This window comes from Oncorhynchus kisutch, linkage group LG24 (assembly GCF_002021735.2).
Source record: "Oncorhynchus kisutch isolate 150728-3 linkage group LG24, Okis_V2, whole genome shotgun sequence".
Lineage (NCBI taxonomy): Eukaryota > Metazoa > Chordata > Actinopteri > Salmoniformes > Salmonidae > Oncorhynchus > Oncorhynchus kisutch.
This window is the reverse complement of record NC_034197.2, coordinates 17,102,726-17,119,297: the sequence shown is the minus strand read 5'-3', so window position 1 is coordinate 17,119,297 and position 16,572 is coordinate 17,102,726. Positions and strand designations below refer to the sequence as shown.

General features: G+C 41.7%; 1 protein-coding gene across 2 annotated transcripts in view; it reads left to right on the top strand.

Annotated features, from left to right (window-relative positions):
* The window catches only part of LOC109869709 (metabotropic glutamate receptor 4), a 253,129-nt gene that overhangs the window by 87,211 nt on the left and 149,346 nt on the right, over positions 1-16,572 (top strand). Inside the window, exons 1-2 of one of the 2 annotated variants that reach the window (XM_031804325.1) lie at positions 34-264; positions 16,179-16,395. In XM_031804325.1, coding sequence (XP_031660185.1) covers positions 16,284-16,395 — 112 coding nt within the window. In that variant the 5' untranslated portion in view covers positions 34-264; positions 16,179-16,283. Of the gene's footprint in view, positions 1-33; positions 265-16,178; positions 16,396-16,572 lie in introns of those variants that run through there. The other variant, XM_031804324.1, reaches the window with a different exon arrangement.

Sequence of the window (16,572 nt, the reverse complement as noted above, 5' to 3'; positions counted from 1 at the left end):
GAAAGAATAAGCTATAACTAGCTAGCACTGCAAAAAAAGGTGGAGAGCAGTTGACTCAGAGAAAGAAAACAGTTGAACAAATTAATTTATTTCTAAATGAAGGAGAAGCAAGAGGAAAATAGAGAGAGATTGTGTCCCTTTTTTCCTAGTTTCACTTAGCTAGCTAGTTTAGCCTATTGAAACACCCTGCTCAAACAGATTGATGCTATCTTAGCTAGTTGGCTATGACTATCCAACACAACACTTGAACTCTTCCAAGTCAAGGTAAGCTTTTGGTTGTACAAATGTAATTGCCACCGGGGCCTGCCGGTGTAACTGCTTACTGACTATACACTGTAACGTTACTGCATGATTTAGCGGGTTTACTAACGCGTTAGTTATATTGGCTATGCTGACTATGACGTTACTTTAGCTAATATGGTGACAACAATGTAGTGGTTTGGCTTGGAAAGTTGTTTTTTCCGCCTGTCACATTCAGCTTTATGTGTTGTGAATTGACGTCCACAAGCGAAGGGAAGAGGTGAACAGAGCAGAGCGCATAACGTAGACGCTAGAAGGAATACTACGCCGCTGCGATGAAACTGTAAACGGTGTTCAGGGGTTTATGCATTCTATCGATTCTGTGGAAAAATATTTCTTTAACAAAAGCAAACGGAACAAAACCGGGATAAACGTACACGCAACTGTAGGACTAATGATGACACCCGATATGGGCAAGAGTGTGCAAGGCAGTATTGAATGTCGCTGTCTGTCCATGTGTCACTCTGTCACATCAAATTTGTCTCTCGACCAGTGTGCACATACGTTGTAAATATACATTCATAGGCAAGGTTGTAGCAACCTCATGATGGGTATAGGGGAAATTCGAGTATCATGTAGTAGCCTAAACCTATCGCTGTTACATTTAACTGGGTGAATAAAATATGAATGACAGTCATCCAACCAATATGCTGTAATAGATATAAGGTCACACTCATATATTTTTTTGTCCTCCCTCATCTGAAATGGCACTGACCGCCACTGATGGGGATATATTTATGCAGGTGATCCTAAATGGTGCAATGCACAGTAGTGGCTCTTAAAGTGGGATAAGAGTTACATAGTTGAGGTAGTCTACACTCTTAGAAGAAAGGTGCTATCTAGAGCCTAAATATTGTCATTTGGCTGTCCCCATAGGAGAACCCGTTGAATGAACCCTTTTTGGTTCCAGATAGAACCCTTTTGGTTCCAGGGACAATTCTTTTGGGTTCCATGTAGAAACCTTTCCATAGAGCGTTCTACCTGGAACCTAACCGGGTTCTCCTATTCGGGACAGCTGAAGAACCCGTTTGAAAACCTTTTTTCTTAGAGTGTAGTGTGGTGTGATGACTAACATCAAACAGTACCTGAGAGGACAATGCCTCAAAAATCGCTTTATGTAATACTCTAATATATAACCATTGTGTCGTTGTATATATTACTGTATATCACCTTGAATACAATGTGGCAGGGTATACAGTGCATTCAGAAAGTATTGAGACCATTTGACTTTTTAACATTTTGTTGTGTTACAGCCTTACTCTAAAATAGATTTAAATACATGTTTTTCCTCATCAATCTACACACAATACCCTATAATGATGAAGTTTGTATAGGTTTTTAAAAAATGTTGCAAAGTTATTACAAATAAAAACAGAAATACCTTATTTACATTAGTATTCAGACTATTACACTTGAAATTGAGCTCAGGTGAATCGTGTTTCCATTGATCATCCTTGAGATGTTTCTACAACTTGACAACTTGATTGGAGTCCACCTTCGGTAAATTCAATTGACTGGACATGATTTGGAAAGGCACACACCTAACTATATAAGGTCGCACAGTTGACAGTTCATGTCAGAGCAAAAACCAAGCCATGAGGTCGAAGGGAGCATCACATCTGGAGGAAACCTGGCACCATCCCTACGGTGAAGTATGGTGGCGGCAGCATCATGCTGTGGGGATGTTTTTCAGTGTCAGGGACTAAGAGACTAGTCAGGATCGAGGCAAAGATGAATGGAGCAAAGTACAGCAAGATCCTTGATGAAAACCTACTCCAGAGTGCTCGGGACCTCCAGACTGGGGACAAGGTTCACCTTCCAACTGGACAACGTCCCTAAGCCAAGACAACACAGGAGTAGCTTCGGGACAAGTCTCTGAATGTTCATGAGTGGCCCAGCCAGAGCCCGGACTTGAACCCGATCCAACATCTCTGGAGAGACCTGAAAATAGCTGTGCAGCGATGCTCCCCTCCAACCTGACCGCGCTTGAGAGGATCTGCAGAGAAGAATGGGAGAAACTCTCCATATACAGGTGTGCCTAGCTTCTAGCGTCATACCCAAGAAGACTCATGGCTGTAATTGCTGCCATAGGTGCTTCAACAAAGTACTGAGTAAAAGGTCTGAATACTTATGTAAATGTGATATTTCAGTTGTTTATTTGTAAAACATTTTCAAAAAAATATTAAAACCTGTTTTTTGATTTGCCATTATGGGGTATTGTTTGTAGATTGATGAGGGAAAAAAACAATTTCATCCATTTTAGAATAAGTCTGTAACATAATAAAATGTGGAAAAAGTGAAGGGGTCTGAATACAGCTAGCAACAGGAGGCTAGCAAAAAATTTGGCGAACTTCATGGTCAGAGATATTCTTTTCTTAGACTTTTAATAAAAAATTGTATAGCTCATAACTCACCCAGTTTACACAGCAATGGGCTTTAGAGAAAGTACACAATAAACGTCAGCGATAGGTATAAAATAAATAGATGCCATATACCTGGGCGTTTGACATTTTCACAACTCCATAAGTGGAAAGGGAAGTGTTCACAAGGTGTCCCTTTAATAGTATGCAGTGTAAAACCTTTTCTCAAGTCCTTCGCTTTCCAGGCAGAACACCTATTAATTATAGACTGAAAGCCAAGAGCTGCAAATGATCCAGTTACAGGGACTTGTCCCCTTTGGGCCCCCAGTCCTCATTGTTCTCCCCAAGCCTCACCATATTCATTATAAGTAAACACAATGGAAATATCCTGGTGTGGTTTTTCATATGACTTAGTGGATTGGTTCCAGTAGTTCACAGGATTATACAGTACTAATAGCAGTTACTGTCTCAGTTGGGGAAATTGGTTTGTGGTATTTAGTCAGGGTAGGGTCAAGCCAAAGAGTCTACTGGTTGAAGTAAAATCCTTCTGTGATTTAGCAGTATAACCAGGATGGACAACGCCAGTAGTTCAGGCTGGAGAAATTTGTATTAACATTCCTCTAATAACCTGAGACAGAGCAAACATCAAGATATTGCTGCTTGGAGGATTGCAAAAATGTGTTGACACTTCATTGCCACTGTAGAACAACCCTCTTCTCCTTCCTTTCAAAAGCATCCCTCACTGTGTGTCATTCAAACACCAGGGGATGGGAGACCTTGAATCCCACCTAGTAACTAGCTACCTCTCCTTGGTGCATTCTTATTTTAATGGAGGCGTCTGCTCCGTGTCTGAAGGTATCTGAAGGTTCTAGCATGTTTTTTAAATGTATTTATTTAATTTAACCTTTATTTAACCAGGTAGGCAAGTTGAGAACACATTTAACCAGGTAGGCAAGTTGAGAACACCTTTATTTAACCAGGCAGGCAAGTTGAGAACAAGTTCTCATTTGCAATTGCAACCTGGCCAAGATAAAGCAAAGCAGTTCGACACATACACCAACACAGAGTTACACATGGAGTAAAACAAACATACAGTCAATAATACAGTAGAAAAACAAGTCAATATACAATGTGAGCAAATGAGGTGAGACAAGGGAGGTAAAGGCAAAAAAAGGCCATGGTGGCGAAGTAAATACAATATAGCAAGTAAAACACTGGAATGGTAGATTTGCAGTGGACGAATGTGCAAAGTAGAGATAAAAATAATGGGGTGCAAAGGAGCAAAATAAATAAATACAATAGGGGAAGAGGTAGTAGTTTGGGCTAAATTATAGATGGGCTATGTGCAGTAATCTGTGAGCTGCTCTGACAGCTGGTGCTTAAAGCTAGTGAGGGAGATGTGTTTCCAGTTTCAGAGATTTTTGTAGTTCGTTCCAGTCATTGGCAGCAGAGAACTGGAAGGAGAGGGGGCCAAAGGAAGAATTGGTTTTGGGGGTGACCAGAGAGATATACCTGCTGGAGCACGTGCTACAGGTGGGTGCTGCTATGGTGACCAGCGAGCTGAGATAAGGGGGACTTTACCTAGCAGGGTCTTGTAGATGACCTGGAGCCAGTGGGGTTGGCGACGAGTATGAAGCGAGGGCCAGCTAACGAGAGCATACAGGTCGCAGTGGTGGGTAGTATATGGGACTTTGGTGACAAAACGGATGGCACTGTGATAGACTGCATCCAATTTATTGAGTAGGGTATTGGAGGCTATTTTGTAAATGACATCGCTGAAGTCGAGGATCGGTAGGATGGTGAGTTTTACGAGGGTATGTTTGGCAGCATGAGTGAAGGATGCTTTTTTGCGAAATAGGAAGCCAATTCTAGATTTAACTTTGGATTGGAGATGTTTGATGTGAGTCTGGAAGGAGAGTTTACAGTCTAACCAGACACCTAGGTATTTGTAGTTGGCCACATATTCTAAGTCAGAACCGTCCAGAGTAGTGATGTTGGACGGGCGGGCAAGTGCAGGCAGCGATCGGTTGAAGAGCATGCATTTAGTTTTACTTGTATTAAAGAGCAGTTGGAGGCCACGGAAGGAGAGTTGTATGGCATTGAAGCTCATCTGGAGGGTTGTTAACACAGTGTCCAAAGAAGGGCCAGAAGTATACAGAATGGTGTCGTCTGCGTAGAGGTGGATCAGAGAATCACCGGCAGCAAGAGCGACATCATTTATTTATACAGAGAAGAGAGTCGGCCCAAGAATTGAACCCTGTGGCACCCCCATAGAGACTGCCAGAGGCCCGTACAACAGGTCCTCCGATTTGACACACTGAACTCTATCAGAGAAGTAGTTGGTGAACCAGGCGAGGCAATCATTTGAGAAACCAAGGCTATCGAGTCTGCCGATGAGGATGTGGTGATTGACAGAGTCGAAAGCCTTGACCAGGTCAATGAATATGGCTGCACAGTATTGTTTCTTATCAATGGCGGTTAAAATATCGTTTAGGACCTTGAGTGTGGCTGAGGTGCACCCATGACCAGCTCTGAAACCAGATTGCATAGCGGAGAAGGTGCGGTGGGATTCAAAATGGTCGGTAATCTGTTTGTTGACTTGGCTTTTGAAGACCTTAGAAAGGCAGGGCAGGATAGATATAGGTCTGTAGCAGTTTGGGTCAAGAGTGTCCCCCCCTTTGAAGAGGGGGATGATCGCAGCTGCTTTCCAATCTTTGGGAATGTTGTAGCAGGGATCATCAACTAGATTCAGCCACGGTATTTTCTGATATTGATATTTTCTTGAGCGGATGCTCAGGCGACTGGAACATAATTACAAATATTTTGTAGACTGCAAATTGACCACAAGAAGCCCAAACTTCATGTTTGAATAAAGCATAATAATTTCAAATCTTGCTTACTTTCGTATATACAATCACATATATCTCTTTATTATGGGTGGAAATACTTTGGAAAAGATTTACAAAATTAAAATCACTTGGAGCTGATTTGCCAGGGTGTTTTTACAGTGTTTAATGCCCCCCTCCCCCACACAAAAAAGAAAGAAAATCAGTGCGGGCGCCAATTGGGGAACCCTGATGTATAGCCTGAGCCCGGGGACTGAGGAGGCTGCAGCGTGTGGTGTTCAGCTCAGCAGGGCCCCTCTGAGAACTGGCTGAGAGCAGAATGACTTGCCGTGACAGGGTTTGCCAATAACTGAACCTGACAGACAGGTGTGAAGCCCCCTACCGCCAAATAAGAATCTAGCCCATTACATTGGCGACTGCAGCCCCCTACTGGGTGCTTGACAGCCTGAGGGATGAGGTGGAACTGTTGTGTTGTTGTGCTATAGGGTGTGTGGGGGCGTCTGACAGAATCCCTATGTGCCTCTATACCACGACAAAGAGAGCCACAGACATAGCCTTTCCTGGGTATCAGACTCAGATGGTCGTTTTACCACATCTCATATTAAGGATATATAGCGACAGCAGTAAAACACAATTCCTTGGATAGACAGCCACACTGGCAGACTGGTAGCTAACTTCACCAGTCTCAGACATCAATGTCCAATAGACATGAATCACTCCAAGTTATAAACCTGCTCTATTTATTTCACTGCCTGTCAGACAAACAGACTTGACTGTTCGAAATATTCACCAAGCAAATTAGAGTTTCAGTGCCAGCCCGAATGCTTTTGATTTTTCTTTGCCAGCCACACAGTGCAGATGTACGGTATAATATTTCTGTAGGTTTCAAATGAGCATTATTACTTCAGCATTGATGTTGTGCCAAATGAACTCATTGCAGTTTTTTAAAAGCCACAGTTATTTAAAGCAAGCAAATTGAACATTAAAACTGCATAAAACCATCTGCTTGAGACTCCATCACTGTAATTTCTCCCACAATGGATGGGGAGGGATGACGAAGGGTTTTAGGGGAGCGGTGGGGTAAGGGGGTTCATTTCTAAATTCTGGTCACGTTCATAACAAGTCTGTGGGAAAGGTCCGTTTTCAGTGTCGAGATCAGGTTTAGGTTAGGGCTAGGTTGAAGATAACAAAGGTTAAGACGAGGATTCTAATATCCCATAACGCTTTGCAGCAATGAGGAAGAATTCTAAACAATGGCACCAGCAATGCTACTTAGTAACAATAATTTTGTTTATTTTAAAACGCTTCCTCATGGAATTATTAGCTTGTCCTAACCTGGCTATCTTCAACCTAGGATCAGGGAACACATGGCTTTCTTCAACCTAGGGTCAGGGAACACATGGCTTTCTTCAACCTAGGGTCAGGGAACACATGGCTTTCTTCAACCTAGGGTCAGGGAACACATGGCTTTCTTCAACCTAGGGTCAGGGAACACATGGCTTTCTTCAACCTAGGGTCAGGGAACACATGGCTTTCTTCAACCTAGGGTCAGGGAACACATGGCTTTCTTCAACCTAGGGTCAGGGAACACATGGCTTTCTTCAACCTAGGGTCAGGGAACACATGGCTTTCTTCAACCTAGGGTCAGGGAACACATGGCTTTCTTCAACCTAGGGTCAGGGAACACATGGCTTTCTTCAACCTAGGGTCAGGGAACACATGGCTTTCTTCAACCTAGGGTCAGGGAACACATGGCTTTCTTCAACCTAGGGTCAGGGAACACATGGCTATCTTCAACCTAGGGTCAGGGAACACCTGGCTCTTGAGGGCAAAAAACGTTGCTGGTTTAGTACTAGAGAAAGTGGATGGGGATGCTGTATCCCCCAAATGAAAACCAAAATATAGGTTTCAGGTATCTGTCCTTGATCTTGATAGAAATTCCAAGCCACATTGGTACACCAGGCAGTGCCTTTGCTTTTAGATGGACAAGGCATTCTCTGGGCAATATGTATATGTTATACAATATTCTATCCGAACAAAGGTTTCTCTAGTTTGTCTATACTCATTTTCTCTCATGGGTCAGAGAGGAGCTTGGCTGGGGGAGTTGAATTCCTTGAGTCAAAACGTGGAAGTATACAGTATGTGTTCTATTACTGAGAACATCACGCTTCAATACTTTCACTGTACTCCAGAGAGGGAGAGAGAAAGAGAAATCTAACAAACAAAAAACATGATAAGCTCAGCCTGTCCTGCTTCTTGACAGGATGCTGAAATTCAGTAATTGTTACAGGAGTAAAAATCCCTCAGGTGAAAAATGAAACATTACACAGAGTCCCTAAATATCTACAGCCACTTTATCTGGCATATATATTTATAAGGGTTGTCATGGCAGAACCACCATACATTGCTTGAAAAAAATCAACAAAAACATACATGTATTTTCATATTTAGCTAATAAAAGCATTTAGCTTATTGTCATTGTCCACCTCCAACTTATTAGGGAGTCCATTTGCTATTACCAGATTTAAGAAGCATCCCAAAACTTTAATTCTATGTTTCATAGTCTCGGTAATACTTGATTTGGATAATCCCATACACCTTTAGTCAAAGTTTTCAGCCATTTTCTCCACAATTGAAGAGCTAAGAACTGTTATTTTATGGAGGAACAATGGAAGCGAGTCTTGCAGGTAGAGTACAGTGAAGCGGGATGTCAGCAGGGATCCTGTTTGATTTGTTATCTGTGTTTTAGACAAGCTCCCCTGGGATGAAAACCTGAGTGAGCCTCGTGGGTGGGACACCAAACACTCCATGTGTGACAGGAACAGTCCATTGTCGTTTTTGATATACTGCTGTATGTTATATATTTCTTTCTTTTCTTTCAAAGGAACATAAAACCACAGGTAAAAAAAAATACATGAGGACAAGAACAAGAATCCCAAACCTAGTGAAATACAAGTGCAGTACAATGCAATCACATCCTTTGTAACTTTAGAGAAGCTCTGTTGGATGTAGGTGAAATACTTTGATGAGTTAAATGCAAGGGAAATAGTGAATATTCAAGTGCTCTAGAATAAGACATTGTTAGCAGCTTCCAAATACAGTTTAGCAGCCCCTTTAATGATGTTCAGGTAGGAGGCAGAGCAGAACATAGACCCTCCCCATTACTTCAAAGCCAGAACAAAAATATGAGGCCAGCACACATAATTTTTCCTTACAAAAGGAGACAGGAAGCAGTTTCACTTAACCTCAAAGTAGACAAAAGTGGAGCAAAGTTTGGCGTGAGGACAGATTCCATGAATCTGTGTCCAGCAGGATAGTTTCACCACCCTGTCCTTCTGTGCCCCCTCAGTCAGAGCCAGCTGTTTAAGTCTGATGACCTCTGTCGGTTCCTGTGGAGCCCTCTGGACATGAGCCAGAGACCACAGACACGACTGAAGCCTCAGTGTCCCCATGAGCTTTCCAATTATGAGACACACAGAGTGGCCAGAGAGACACACAGTAGCCTGTTCAGGCAGCGAGGAAGACTTGGCCTGTTGTCAGGATAGACCAAGGAGTTGAGGTGACAGGACTATGGACCATTCCCAACTGACTCATCTCGTGTTGTATAATCAGTCATTACACATCAAGCACAATGCACTGTGCATTGTAAGAAATCCACCTACATGGATGAGCTAATGGTATTCTCCTCGCATAAGTAGAGTTGTGACACATCTTTGCTCTAACATTCTAAGGAGTAAGATTATGCCCCTTATTTAACATTTTTTTATGTAAAGAGACATTACCATACTTAAATAGTGCCTTACTTTGCATGTGGCACTTGAAATGCGAGGTGCTGCATGTTGTTAATTTGCATAATTTAACAGATACATCAGCGCGGGTGGAGGAGGAGGTGGTGGAGGAGGGGGAGATAGGAGGACTGACGTGGGTGTAAGGGGCTCCAGGCACTGGGCACAGCTGGTTTGTACTCCAATAGTGGCTGCGGGGGTGAACATACTAGTGTCAGGATCAATGGGAGCTGCAACTGAACAGATCAAAGCCAACCACAGTGTGAGGCAGGGAGAGGGGAGGAGGATAGCTCTGCAGCAGACTGCTTTCAGACCGCAGTAGAATGACGCATGCTGGTGGAATACTGTACTGTAGTTGCAGGTACAGTATGAGTAAGGTTTCGTCCAGGTTAACTTCTCCTGTGCTGCAGAGTTTTAGCCCCCGAGGAGCCTCTGATCTACAGACTTGCAAAATGCATTAGTTCATTCCGGGAACATATTACGCAGAGCTGAACTCACCAACATGCGTCATAGCTCACACATATCACTCTCCCAAGGTAACCACCCCTCACCCTGTTTCATATAAATTATTCAGTATAGGCTATATGCAGGAAAATGAACTCTGAACAATGGCTATTACAGCTCAGTGTGAACAGACTCATAGTGGTACTGTAGCTTCAGTATACAAAGATGGGACTTCTGTTTACATTTTAGAATATGACCAGATTTATACATCTATCAGTAGATTTTGCTACTGTGTAAACTTGCATTCCTAATAACCACAAAATTAATATACAAACCATTCTGCCTTAAAACATCCTTAGGAGTCTATTGTCACACACATGCATCAATCTAAGTAACATAAAACAATCCCCGTCAGTTTAAGGTAGAAATATCTGCATCCGCCTATGTCGGCCTTCTGCGTCTGCGGTGGAAGGTGGCCAAGTTACAGCGGTGTTTGTCAGACTAAGAGACATTCCCAAAAATAGGTATTCTCACTAAAACTTCTGTCGCGTCTTTGGCCTACAATCTAATATGGCCACTATGGATAGATGAGACTCACACGATGGTGTCCTCTGTTTTGCTCTGACCTCCACAAGCCCCACAGGTCTCGTCTGAAGTTGGCACCGCCAATGTGCCTACTTCTGTCTGAACCAGATTTTGGTATTGGAGGGTAAGAATGCCTACTTCACCAGCCACAGTGGCGGATGGTCAATATGCAGGTCTCTACAGTGCGAGCATTACGTTCACATTTGTGAATAAAAATACAGTCAAAAGTTAAGTTTTAGGATATGAATTGCGATTTCTAGCAGAAAAATGCTGAAGGAGCTATTTTGTTTCATAGCTGCTAATCACACAAATAAATCTGAATCCTACATCCCACCTCGTTCAGCAACAGCTTTGCTCACTGTGAGTGAAGCGCTGGTAGATAGATTTTTGGAGGCGCTGGCACAGCCATAGAAGTGGGTCTAATTTACTTAAGTCAGCAAAGTGATACTTTCCTTGTGTTTCTTGTCTATTTACAATGTTTTGTTCAGAAGCTCCGTTGTTTTTCAATGTTAGTTTAAATCTGAGTGGCTGGTAGATCTTTTCACCTACCTGCTACAGTGGCTGATGGAACAAAAAGTACATTTTAGGCTCTGGTCTGAACCGTGTTGGCTACAAATTCTATGGAAAGATGAGATTCTCACACACCAGTGTTAGGGGACTCATCTGAAGGTAACCCGGTACCTTTTCAAAAATGTATGGAGGTAGTTTTTGTGCCAATAAAAAGCTGTTAAATACACTACATTGCCAAAAGTATGTGGACACCTCTTCAAATTAGTGGATTAGTCTATTTCAGCAACACCTGTTTCTGACAGGTGTATAAAATTGAGCACACAGCCATGCAATCTCCATAGACAAACACTGGCAGTATAATGGCCTTACTGAAGAGCGCAGTGATTTTTAATGTGACGGTGTCATAAGATGTTACCTTTCCAACTTGACTGGCCTGCAAAGAGCCCTGACCTCAACCACATCGAACACCTTTATGATGAATTGGAACACAGACTGCGAGTCAAGCCTAATCGCCCAACATCAGTGTCTAATGCTCTAATGGCTGAATGGAAGCAAGTCCACGCAGTGATGTTCCAACATTTAGTGGATTGCCTTCCCAGAAGAGTGGAGGCTGTTATAGCAGCAAAGGGGGGACCAACTCCATATTAATGCCCATGATTTTGTAATGAGATGTTAGAAGAGCAGGTGTCCAAATACTTTTGTCCATGTAGTGTGTGTCCAAAGAAACACAAATATTTCCTGAGCTTTCTTATATCTCCTAGATAAAGGAAAAACACTTCAAAACCGTATTCCTTATTTTTTTTACTGTATCTTTTGCCATTTATGAATGTGTTATTCAATGCATTTATATAGTCTATATAGTAAAGGCTAAATTCAATATGTGTTCAAATAATTGTTTTATTTTGGTGGGATTCCAACAGGAGTCTGACAATTCTAAATCAAATAGCTAAATTATCCACGGTATGACCTTCTTAAAACAATTCCATAGTCACCCCCTCAAAGGCTTAGACTTTTAGAGGTTAAAACATTCTGAAAACTTACTTAAGTCAACATCTGTCTCTCCAGATCCATCGGTCTCTTCTTGGTGATTCTTCAAGGTGACAGCATATGCCAATAACCCTGGAGGCTGTAGCTGTAGCCTAGTGACAGAAAACATTTGGAGAGAGATCAGGCCAATTTCACTAAACTGTCAGTCATATCTAAGATGTCTGTATCAGGGTCATACAGCAGTCATGATCTTCCTTCAAATAACCAGGATCACATCCAAACATATTTTGATTTGTTTAACACTTTTTTGGTTCCCAAATACTATTGCAATATGTAATTGTATAGACCCCCCCCCCCCCCCCCCCCATCACTATTGAGTAGTAAATTGTTTTAACTGACTTGCCTAGATAAATAAAGGTTAAATTAAAAATGTTTAAAAATAATATTGCTATTTATCTTATGGAGTCAGATCAACTTTATAATAGGCTAATTGCTTTGTCTTATTATGAGTAGCATGTGATGTATATACTATATAATATACTGTATATACACATATCAAATATTACTGCCCACTAGAGCTTTTCACTGTCTAGTAGTGTAATTTATAACCTACAGGGACCTGGGGCCAATCAAAGTGCATCAGCATAAGAAGAGGTGTCTTTGTATTTTATGTTGTAACATGAAACTCATTATTGAGTGTCATAAAATCTGCTCAGTTAAATCCCAAAATGTGCAGGGAAGAAGCTCCGGAAAGATCACTGACCATCATAAATCTGAAATTACTTGAGCAAGCAGGAATAGAGATTACTTATCAAGTGGGAAAAGTGTTCAGCACTTGAGGCAGGCTTTAAGACTTCCGCACTGGCACTACAACAGTTCATTCAGCAGAGTGAATCCAGATCTATTAGGACAGTAGATTTTTGGCACAGGCACAAACACAAATAATATGGAAACCTTTTGACTTATTATTTAATACATACATTGAAAAAAAGGAATTATAGGACTGGTTGACGAGATCAATAGTGGACCCAGGGTCTTGTCAGTGGGGTGAGAAGCATCAAGAGGTACGCAGGATTCGATTGCAAAATGGTGGTATTTATTTACAGGTGCAGAAAGTGAAAATGGATCCAAAATATGTACAAGATGTTGAGGAACACTGACATATACTTTCAAAACAATGATCTAAATGGGAAATATACAGAAGCTTCGACTGGCTTCTAAGGCAATGCACCTTCAAACTAGACGGAGCAACTATAACTTAGACAGATCATCAATAATCCCTCAGTTGAGAGCCCAGAGGAAACATGTCACTCCTTCCTAAACTCTCCCAAAATGAGAAACCTGAAAAGGTTAGAAGGCCACCTAAACAGGTATTTAATCAATGTAACATTTAGAATTCCCATCACAATTAATACTTATCAAATGTCATCATATCAATGGCCAACACATTTCCCAATATCAGGACATATTATAACATAGAGTTAACATAGAATAAATGTATTAGGAAAACTGACCACGTAACCATGTGGCTTCACCAGCTCTCACTCTCCAAATCAGTCCACAAACAATCCACTGTGGTGAGTAGGCTACAGTTTGGTGAGACAATGTAACTAAACTCTAACAAACAAAGTTAACATTTCTACTCGCTTGTGATATTTTGTATAACTGTGGGACTTCGTGATAGGATATGCTTGAAAATGTTTGCATGAAAACTAATCAACTACAGTATGTTTTGGACACAGTGCCCTTAGCTCCCGTTTGACAAGCACTTCTGTCCCGGCAACGGCATGGGAAGTCTACCTAGTAGCCAATATCAGGGTGAAGCAATAGTACACCCATCATTAGTACTTTTAATTTAAAATAATACACTTGTCAGTTTTATTACTGAAAATGTACAATTATCTCTGTAAGACGAAAAGTGACGTACGACTCAGAGTCATCCTCTGGCTTCAAAACTCCAAACTGTCTGACCTATAGCAGAGCGCTTTCAACGCACCCACTCCTTTCCACACGCCCACTAATTTGCTTTTGACACACCCACTCATTTCCACAAGCCCACTAATTTCCTTGACACACCCACTCCTTTCCACACACCCACTACTTTCAACACGCTCACTACTTTCCTCCACAAGCCCACTAATTTCCTTGACACACATACTCCTTTCCACACTCCCACTAATTTGGTTGGCACACACACTCCTTTCCACAAGCCTGCTACTTTCCTTGACATACCCACTCCTTTCCACTCGCCCACTATTTCTTTTTGACACCCCCACTCCTTTCCACACACCCACTATTTCCTTTTTGACGCACCCTCTCTTTTCCACATGCCCACTATTTTATTTTCTACACACCCACACCTTTCCACATGCCCTTGACACACCCACTCCTTTCCACATGCCCATTACTTTCACCCACTTGCCCATACTCCGGTCACCATATTGGGCTGCAGCTACCCCCTTTTCGATTCCCTGGGACATTTTGATAAAAAATGTAATAATAATCAGACAGACAAATCATGAGATTGGGTAGACAGGGCATAACATGCAGGTGGGAATTTTGGTCATGTTAAGCTAGAGCAACAAGTGAATACTGCACCTCTGATGCACCTCCCATTTCTGACTCATCCTCTGTCCCAACTGACGGCAGAACTTCTACAGACGTATAAGCTGGAGCATTGGTACATTGTGGAAGGCAACTCATCTAGAGAGACTACGTGCTCCACAGTGAACATCATTTCAAGGAGACATAAAGGGAATATGTTTGTAAAATATGTTATCAAGGATGCACATTTTACTCTGAATTGTATTCTTGTAGACAAATATACATCACCAAAACTATACAGTTTATGTTATTACCATATTCTTGTTCTCTCCACCAAAAAAAACTAAAAACAATGTTGCTCTTGTGAATGCCGGGAAAACACAATACTGCCTTGTCAAGTTACTTTAAAATGTGTTATCACAGGCCCTGGAACAAAGGCCCTTGTCTGTTAACACTTTTCACCCCCAAATGAATCACTTCTAGTCTGTGAGAATCTAATTTAAATGAGCTTATTATAGTTTTGGTGCTACTTGATTGGCTTGAGGGCAGCTTGAAGTGGAATAACACTTTGTCTACAACATCTCAACTTTGAGGTTTAATCTCAGCGTTGTCTTGACACTCTTGAGAAATGCTGTGCTTATTTTTGCAGAGGACTACAGTATATGACATCATAGCGTGTGTACATAGATGTGGGAGTGAGCAGACAGAGACAGTTTTGTTCATTTTTGAAATAGTAGCATTCAACTCTCCTTAGGTGTCAATATTTTCATTCAACTCTCCTTCGGTGTCAATATTTCCATTAAACTCTCCTTAGGTGTCAATATTTCAGTGTACAGAAGTGTAATACCACAGGTGATTACTCCAGTAACCATTATTCTGAGGTTTACCCTGTGGAGTAAAATCCAGGTTCTCACCTCCGTCCTGATGTCTCATTTACTCACAAGTCACCTGAATGAACAGAAAATCATACCTCGTCATTGAAAATGCTATTTGAAACTATTCCCATATAAAGTGTATAAACCCAAAACATAATATTTCATTAAATAGACCAAGCATGCATGTGGAACCCAAAATGTATCTCTATGTTGCATAATTTGGCCATGGTGTAGCATGGTGTAGGCTTGAACATGACATCTCTCACCATGACATCTGCATATCCACATAAAGGGTTAAGTGCCATTCAATCTCCATTAGTGTTTGCATTGCACAGAGATAGAATCCTTTAACAGCAAACAACCGATTCCACTTTCAAGCCAGTAACTCTTAGGTAAATGAAAGTGCAACACGATGCTTAACACACAAAAGCATAGCATCTGTGTTAACTGGTTGGCTTTTCATTTACCATTTGATAGTATTGATCAGCATCCAAGAGATGAGAGGGTTTGTTAATGAAACAATCCTGATAGTTCACAAATGTTTGATATACTTTGCTCAATTATGTTACCATCAGCCCACCAAAGACCTTTCCCCTTAGGAACAAAATGTACTTGATATGAAATTACCCTTTACAAACTACTTTTACTAGTTTAATAACACTTCTCTCAGATAGGGTGTCAGCTTTTAACACAGCCAATCAAGCCTCTACATTCTACAAGTCAGGAGTCCTCTGGACCAATATGAAAGCACCAAGAGCTGACTGCATACTCACAAAGCCTTTTACAGTGATTACCTCTGTAAATTAGAAATGACCTACAACTTGTCTTCAATAAGAGACACTTGAGATGTACTAACTTCCATCATTCCTTCCAGCATATATTGATACTATAAAGTGGACCTACAGTATGTGCTCACACCATGTCCTCTTGTTCTCTCCTCAGATCCCCCAGGTGAGTTATGCCTCCACGGCTCCGGAGCTGAGCGATAACACGCGCTATGACTTCTTCTCCCGCGTCGTGCCTCCGGACACCTACCAGGCACAGGCAATGGTGGACATAGTCAAAGCCATGGGCTGGAATTATGTCTCCACAGTAGCATCGGAGGGCAACTATGGAGAGAGTGGTGTGGACGCCTTCATACAGAAGTCCCGCGAAGACGGTGAGTCATCTCCATCTCACCTGAGCATTTTTTTCACTGTTCCACATGCATGCTTGATCTTATTTCATTCAATATTATTTTTGATTGGCTCCTGCAATCAGGAACCTTTTATGACATCACATGGCGTCACAAATTGGTTGGGTATGGAAACTTCCCGATGTTTTGGCCCACAAACCT